This window comes from Corvus brachyrhynchos, unplaced genomic scaffold, assembly GCF_000691975.1.
Source record: "Corvus brachyrhynchos isolate BGI_N302 unplaced genomic scaffold, ASM69197v1 scaffold101, whole genome shotgun sequence".
NCBI lineage: Eukaryota > Metazoa > Chordata > Aves > Passeriformes > Corvidae > Corvus > Corvus brachyrhynchos.
This window is the reverse complement of record NW_008237239.1, coordinates 11849320-11858324: the sequence shown is the minus strand read 5'-3', so window position 1 is coordinate 11858324 and position 9005 is coordinate 11849320. Positions and strand designations below refer to the sequence as shown.

The window sequence follows — 9005 nt, the reverse complement described above, 5'->3', positions numbered from 1 at the left end:
TAGGAAGCAGTGACTGTGAATGTGCTTTTCTTTTCCCTAGCACATTAGGGCAAGCCTATGGCAACCTCTGGAGCGAGGACAGAAGCTGGCTAGTAAATAGAAACTTTCCTATACATTGGGAATTCCTCAAAAGTAGTTAAGTAAAAGCAAAAATACTAAGAAGGTTGATACAAAAGATGTAAAAGATGGCATGACTGGAATTGGATATGTATGGAAAACAAAACAATGGTCAAGATGACTTGAAGTGAAGCCAGTGAAATGCTAAAAGCAACAGGGACTTCAGAAGGTATGAAGGGGAAAGAAATTAATGACAGGTTAACCAAATGCTCTTCCAGCCTTCCATTCAAAACAGAGGTCAACTGTCTGAGACTGAGAAAATGCTAGGGCTGGTATGTACAGAGGCAAGAGTGCAAAAGAACTTCCTTAGGAATATAATTTTGGATCTTCAAAAAATTAATAGTATTCAGTGAAAAGAAAGTACAGAGGGCAAAACATCTTGTTCTGTCAACATATTAGCCATAAAGTGATGTTTTCCCCACAGACTTTCTGTAAGATCATGTGGCTCTTAAAATCCCAGATTTGGACTGGCTTGTTATAAAGACCAGCTACTAGAACTGGATTGAGGTTTCAACTCTTTCTCCATCTTATGTAAGAGAATGAATACAGTCCAAAGCTGATCTGTAGAACCAATGTCTTCCAGCATCCCTTCAGTCCTCTGGGGAGCAGTGGTGAATTCCAAATATAAAACTGAATGTATTAGAAAACAAAAAAGTGAAGCAAAAAAATCCTGAAGTGTTTAAAAAAAGAAATCAGCAGCTTATGAAGAAATAGTCATCAACTTTCATTTACAAGGACTTGTGTAAAAGTCTCCAGTGACAATAACAGCATAAGAGCAGCATTTTAGAAACCTTCTTGACAGGAGCATTTTGTGGAAAATGAATCAGAGACCAGATCTCACAACTAACACATGCCTGTGAAAGACAAAAACATCTTGCCGGGGCATATGCTCCGTGTTAGAAACTGGACTGTAGCTGAATAATTGAAAACACATTGTACACTTAGTGCAAACCCAAGTATGGAGTAATCCATTGAAAAACCTGGTAGTTGGAAGTGAATATACAGCTGGTTCCAAACATTTCCGTGGCAGCAGTTACCCGCTGTGTTCTTCTGTGATAATTGAAAATTTTCCAATCCAATGTTATTTCATTTACAGTTCAGCATTCTCAAACATTTTTATTCAACATTCATTTAATGAGATGACATAATAAATTTTAAATACTATCTTGTCACAATAACATTTTTCTATTAATTTTCTGTCTGTTGAGAAAATTACTTGGTTATCAGCCACAGGTTATAATCTGAGTGAAAATCTGTGATTTGCTACTGCCAATGGAGGAAGTGAATAAGAGCAGAGATGCACCATATTTGTACCTTGCAGCTGATATTTCACTCAATTCATTAAAGGACTCAAAAATTCAACTACTTGAATATTTGAAAGGCAAAATGTACTGGCACCAATCACTTAATCTACAGCAGTTTTAAGAAAGAAATACATGGGTTAAATTTTGCTTCCAGTAACACCAGTGTAAGGGTAATTCTGTTTAATAGTACTTGTAGAGGAATCCTTGCATATAAAGGAAGCTGCCTGAGACAGTGGGAGCAGGATGTGCTCACTGATAGAACCTGGGAAGCTAAACTGCAGATACCATGTGCAGGTACTGTTCCTCTAGCTGAAACCAAACGATAAAGAGAACCACTAGCAAAAAATCCTTCAAGAAAAATGAGCAACAGCTTGATAAAGCTAACCTCTAGTACTGTAACCTCTTTCCCCACTCTTCTGGGCAGGAATTACAGTGTATCAGGGTAAAAAGAATCACAACATAAGATGCAGAAGTATCATTATTATCATTCACTGTTAAGTCCTTCATAGAACTTACAACAATCTCTATCCAACTGGTTTCTGAAAGCAGCTGAAATAGTTCCTTCTTTGAAAGCCCTTGGCAATGTCCCATGCATTCACTAGACTTTGAAAAAAAAAAAAAAGGCTTTCCTCAATTGACTTATCTTTTGGTCTATGGTTTAAAATTCTCTTTTGTATAACCCTAAAGCCCAGACTTCTCAGGATAATTCAAAGAACTCCTTCTGTTGAGCATCCTGAACACATCATTTAAAGTTCACTTAATCTTTTCTTCAAGCAAAAGAAATTGCAGTTTCCATTCTCCCTGAATTATGCATCCCTGGTGCCTAATCCAGCTAATTTTTACCTCCCTGAAAGATGTGGTAATTGCTTTATGGTAATTCTTCCCAAAAGCAACTCAGCTGAGAGGCACATGGCCTGACTGCAGCATTTTCTTGCCATTCACAGACTCTTGCAGCCTGACCATTTGCAGCTGGCTCTGGAGCTTCCATCGACAGCCTGAACATCACTGGTTTTCCTTTGCTGCACTGTAAGGTTTTCTTTTCATGGCAAAGCACATTTTGTTTCAGCTTGGTTTCCTTCTGTTGTTTCAAAAACTATTTGCAACCAGTGAACTTTGCTGACATGTAATTTCTGAAGATTATTTTTCCAGGATTTGTGTTCATGAACTCTGCCTTTTGACAGCAGTTGCACATACTGCAGCTGAGAGTTATACCCTTGTACTCTGTCTCAATGTGTGTATAAATGTCAGTGATTTCTAATTCAGAACTGTATGGGCTGAATTTATTTTACTGAGGTGGCAAGGAAAAACAGGAATTAGCTTGCACTTAGCTATTCAGAGTGGCACAGCCTGGGTAAACACTAGCATTATCAAATGCTAAAAAAATCCTGGAAAACAACTGTTTCAATTTCAGATGAGTTGCATTTTGTGCCATAAAAGCTGAAAAATAAATAATTTTCTTAAATCATTCCTGACATTTTAACAAACAGATCATTTGTATGAAACGCTTGAAGTTTGTTTCAAATATTTGCTCTCCATCACTGAGCAGCATCTTATCTAAGCACAAAAAAATCCAGTTGCACATGTCAGCAAAGTCAGATTTTCCTCCCCCAAAACGTAAGGGGAATTTTCTCAGTAGCTGAAGGGGTTGTTTCTTTTGGCATGACTTCCAAAAGGTTTTGTCTCATCAGCAGTGTACATTTGCTGTGTCTGCTGCTCCCTTACTTCTCACTATCTTAACCAATCCCTCTTCAATCGGACCTGATGGTCCTGCAGTTAACCAAATACCCTGCAGCAAGGAACAGCTGCTGGCTCTACCACAGCTCAGGGCTCTGCGGAACCAAGGAGCCCCACCTGAACCTGCCTCCCTTCCCCTTTAAACAAGCACAACATATGCTGTAGCCAGATAAACAGTTTTTGTTGCAGGACTTGGTTAAGGAATAGTGTCTGAAATCTGACTTTAAGCACATTCCTGATATACTCTAAAAAGTGTGTCATTTAAGCTTATGACTGCAGTGAACATTTTATAAATTTGGTCTACTCTCTTTCCACAGTGGAGAAGCATCCAGAAATATTTTGGCACAAATGTGCTCTGAAGAATCAGCAGCTTCGTGTGACCTAAGAAATGTTGGATACTATGGCTCCTAGGCTATTGACAGAGCTGTATTTCAGCACATATTCCACCTTACTATGCTGAATAACCAAGTGTTATACTCCAATCTCCTGCTCTTGCAATTTCCCTGTTAGTGCAGAGTTGTTATCTGTACTTTTCTAAGCAGGTATTAAGCAGGATCTGGGAAAGCAGCTACAGAAAAGGAATAACTATTTTGGCACCTCAAACAGCAGTGGCAGATATATATTAGTGAAAGACAGGAGATGAATGATACCAGGAGAAGTAAGCAAATCAAAAGAAACAGAAGAAAAATATTGGTGCAACCCTTTGGTATTAATAGCAGACAGGCACATGTGGTCATGGCGTAATTTGCTATGAATTCAGCATTTACAGGATTTATTATTGCAAAATTGCTTCTTTGGACAGCTTATTCAGGAAACGCACTAGCTATCATTTGGAAAACTGGAATGCTGTGTTGGATTCCCCATTGCTGAAAAACAGTAGAATATATTTTAACCATGGGCTTAAAAAAACGTGTTCTATCCTGTAATTTGAAGAAGTCTGTCAATGGAGATAATGAATAAACAGAAAACCATAGACAAGCCAAAAAGGGAGGCTGGTGGGGTCGTGGTGCAGAAGGGAGAAACCAAATACACAGAATTTTTTAGACACTGGGCTTACTATCGACTTTTTAGCAATTTCTTTTTCCCTTTGCCTTTACTATTAAATAAACTGTACCGTAGTTGCACATTTTTTACTGCTATTTGTACAATTCCTCTTTGTATTTAGTGTCACCAAGCATCTGGTAGCACAAAACTCAACAAGGCATCAGTAAGGACAGATACCTTACTCCATACCTATTTTTGACTCCATCTTGAAATCTGTGCCAGCCACTGATAGCACTTGTACTTTGTCTTCTGTTTTTCAAACTTTTCGTTTGTTTGTTTTGTGTGTGGCATGTTTGACTCCAGAGATTACCTCATGCCACCAGAGCCAATACTGAATAGCAGGGAGTGGATTTTGTTACAAACAGAAGCTGTTGAGAAGCTGGAAGTAAAACCTGCATCCAAAGCATGCAGAAGTGAATATTTTGCATCAGGGCTCACATCTGGAAAAGCATTTTATGCATATGAGAAAAACCATCCTCTTCCTGTCTTTCAATTTTTTTTGGAAAAGCTTAACTGTTACAGATTTCAGTGGTGACTGAAGTGAAGGAAAGAGGTTTTGAAAGGTCTGAGAGTTGAGTGTGCTTGTGTCTCCTCTTGGTGTTTCACCACTGGCCTTAATGACAACATAATATTTATTATCCCCCTAAAGATCATGTAGTGGGCCCTAGTCCTCTTCTGCCAGATAATGCAAAGGTAACATAAAAGGATCAAGGGCCTATGAAGCTCATTTGATTAGATACATGTACATAAAGCAAAAGACATTCTACAGTCCACAGTTAAAAATAAGAAATATTTATCAATAACTAAGAAACCATTTCAGTTTCCAGGTATCATGTGCCATCCTGTATCACTTGCGTATTCTTCAAATATCACATGTGGGAAATGGTAATTATAATGGGCCATAATTACGTTTCTTTATAATACTGTAACAGAGCTCCAACAGCCCCTTGTTTGGCATAGAAAATATTATTTCCTTCTTACAGCTTGACCCTGAATATGGTTAGGTAGGTGGTATGATTATTTTATTCAACATCACTGCAACGTATCATCATTGATTGTGTATTTGAGCTAATAATTATGAGATAGAATGGAGCTCTTCTAGTGGTGAAAGATATTACGTTCATAAAAAAGATCTGAGTCATGGAAAATTTGTCCACTGAATTCAAGTCCACTGAAAAAATTCTATGTCAAATCCAGAAACTTAAGGTTAAGCAAGTAGCTTCTGTGACTGCTTTATGTACTATAATTCATGTAAGGACTTAAGACTGAGCCTAGCTTTTTCTTCTGTTGAGGGTTTTGGTGCATGTGGCACTATTCAACGTAGTAAGTGCTATCAATTTTCCCTAACATGTTACAGGCTGAAAACCAGAGTTCACATGTAATAAAAGCTGCATTTAGAGATATGCTAGATGACTCTCAAGGGGACCTTATGGTCTATCATGGCACTGTTGGCTCCTGTTTAAGCAGATACTTCTAATTGAGAGTCCAACTTCTCAGTGCCCTTCCCCAGAGCACAATCTCCAGAGTGCCCAGCAGAGCTGGACTTGACTCACAAGCAGTTTGTAAAATTTCAGCACTAACCAACCATCTGATGAGTTGCCTGAGGTACATCTGCTCAGTATTTTGCAGACAATGGGGAGCTAACTCTGACTACCAACTAAGGTGGACAGAGTTTATGTGAGTACAGCACTAAGCCCAAACCAGAGTGTGGTATCTCTCCTCGGCATACATCAACTCTAGAAATAAAATCAATTTAGTCATGTTCTAGACAACATTTGGGTAACTCAACTATGGACCAACAAGCTCACATCTGCTCATAAATCCCAGACAAAAGTTAAAAATACAGAAGGGCAGGGGATGAAATTAAGTAGAGAGAATTTCAAGGCAGTATGTTTAAATGACAATTATCAACTAAAAAGGCACCTACAGTGGAAGAACTGAGAGAGGTAAGGCCTTTAAAAAAAGAAGGATAGGAGACTGTGGATCTCAACTGAATAACAACACACTACTGTAAAAGTGAGCACATTTGTGCAAGGAGTAGGCTTGCAAGAAGCAGTGTTTCCCTCCTCTCAATTCTGAACAGTTTAGGCAGTAAGCTCAAGTCATAGATGTTTGCATGAATTGGAAACAGACTACCGGGGAGTTAGAATGTGACTTAAATTATCTCAAAAACATGACAGGCTAATTGAATTGGGACTGTTAAGTCTAAAAAGAAAGAATGAGAGGGGCACAAAATAACAACCATCATATGTCAAATGCTGTTTCCAGCAGAAAGGAATCAGGTTACACAACCAAGAGAACTTCTTAAAAAATAGAGAAGCCCTGGTCTTGGAGCATTTTAATAACTGGTTAGACAAATATTTGTCAGAAATTATGTAAAGATAACAGATCCTGCCTAGGCAGAAGAGGATGGACGATGTGTCACCATGAGGTCACCTTGAGCTCTGTGATTTTATGGAGGGTAGACAGAACAAGCCTGCAAAATACATCTGAGGCTAAATGTAGCCTGTCAAATGATTTAACTGGAAAAGGATCACTTGTTCACTTACATGAACATGCCTTGGAAAATCCCTACAACCACCTGCAACATTCACACAGCATACTGGGAAAAAAGCAGAATTCTGGAAAATGCTTAAAAGGGGAAATTTCTTTAAATAGTATGAATCTGAAAGGCTACAAAGGTATAACTGACATCCTACAGCTTTGAATACAGGCAAACTTCATCAGACGATGTCTGCAACAAATGATTTATTCACTCTCAAATAAAATAGAATTAAAAATCAAACCAGAAAGAGAATTTGAACTTACTGCTTCACCAGTTTTTCCAAGGTTTCCTTGGTCTCCTTGTTCTCCCTGTTAAATGTAGAAAACAGATGATGTAGTTCACTAGAAAAGTAATTTCTTTCATATGTGTATATTAAAGTCCTCTGTTTTCCAAGAGTCTCTTTATTTTCTAAATTACATCTGCCAACTAAAACTTTAAAAGCTAAAATTAAGCAACCAAAAAAAAATTGTCAGTGGCTAATTTTGACTTTGTCAAATGATGTCCTAATGTATTCAGTATTTGCCTGCAAAAATAAAAACTGTCAATTAAGTGCTCACTAAACATATTAAGTCAACAAATACTATAAATTAATTACTCTATTTTTATTTAAATTTTCCTTTCAGCAAATTACCATCACTATTTCACTACTGCTTCAAAGGTAAATGTCGCCTGTGCACTGTATTGATAACTTTAATTCTGTTATGAAATATTAGGAGAATTGACATTTGAATGACATTTTAAAAAATTTCTTCTTTTCCAAAATGGGATCTTGCAAGAAAGCAGAATCATCAGTATGATACACACTTATCTTCAATGGAAGCATGTGTACTCATATCCCTTCACTGTCATGGCACTGTAAATAGCAGTGTATAACTCTACTCCAAATACCTTCTATTTCATACACAAAACTATCACTTACCTTTAAACCTTCTGGTCCAGGATCACCCACATAACCTTTCTGTCCTGGTTTTCCCTAATATAAGGATTAGAACAAAATATTGTAAATATTTTATTTCAAAAATATAATTTCATCCCAATGTATCTATGTATCAAAATAAGTGCATTAGTAATATTTAATACAAAAATTTGAAGCAAGTGTATTTAGAAATTTATATCTGAAAATACACTGTTGAATATTTCATCAAATACTGGAACAGTAAGCAAAATTTGTATTAAGTCTTACAGCAGTTAACACTGAGTAAAAACTGTCAAAATCCAAGATTGAAACACATTTTAATTTCACTTTGAAAAGACATATTAAGGAGACAAGAAAAAAGCAAGGCCACGTTCTCTCCTAGTTAATTCCAGCAGAACAGGGACTCAACACTAACAGAATTTGATGCTTAGGCTTCAGGGACTGGTGTCATAACTGTTCTTCCTCAACCAGACAAAATCAGCTCAAATATCCTCTCCTCTTTATTCAGAAAATTGATGATTTTAAGCCTCATTTCTCTCCACTAGCATTTTGCTGCTGACAGAGCTTGCTGCTGTGATACTCTGGTGATAACACTGTTAGCTGGAAGAAACACAGCAACATCAATCAGAGCAGGAGGCCACAAACTGACAGGATCTTTGAAGCACTTTACGACATTCATCCCTTCCTCTGTCGTCACTCACACAAATTCACAAAGGCACAGAAAACCCTTAAGATTTCCCCCTTAATTTTCAATTAGATATTCATAATTATGTCTCCCTTTTAAGAGATTGTTTTCCCTCCCAGTATACTTTACTTCCTGTACAACATAAAACATGGCCTAACCATTTGGCTATCTGGACAGCACAGCCCAGCCTGGACAAACTTTCCCCATCTGCTCTGAGGAAAAGGCCCTAGTCCAGCAATATATAAAGCTCCAGGGGACTGGATCTGGCTCTTGAGCAAGTTGCTGATGAGATCGCTGGAGGCTGACAACTGGAGAAAGAAAATTAATTTAACATTTTAATGATTCATTATCAAAAAGATGCAGATTTGTGCTAAAAGGAAATTTTCAGCGGCTCTTCCAACAAACTGAATAATTGGAATCGCCAGAGTCCGTAATAAGAGCTTTCCATTCTGCATTGGCTGCCCTGAGAAAAGAGCAACTGAAGCAACAGATAATAAAAGGTTTCTTAAAAAGACGTGGCATTTTTTCATTTGACTCTTTTCCTTCAGCTGCTCTGAGTCTTTCAGAGCACAATGTGTGTGTTAGTTCCTAGGCATCTGAGAAATTCTCTATATGGCTTAAAAGTACACTGTCTTAGCAGGTTCCATGATTTCTCACATT

The 9005-nt window shown here is 37.6% G+C and overlaps 1 protein-coding gene across 1 annotated transcript in view; it reads right to left on the bottom strand.

The window, feature by feature from the left end:
- COL24A1 (collagen type XXIV alpha 1 chain) overlaps positions 1 to 9005 on the bottom strand; it is a 123567-nt gene that overhangs the window by 48023 nt on the left and 66539 nt on the right. Inside the window, exons 22-23 of the mRNA XM_017729593.1 lie at positions 7664 to 7717; positions 7008 to 7052 (exon numbers count right to left, since the gene is read on the bottom strand). Coding sequence (XP_017585082.1) covers positions 7008 to 7052; positions 7664 to 7717 — 99 coding nt within the window. The remainder of the gene's footprint in view (positions 1 to 7007; positions 7053 to 7663; positions 7718 to 9005) is intronic.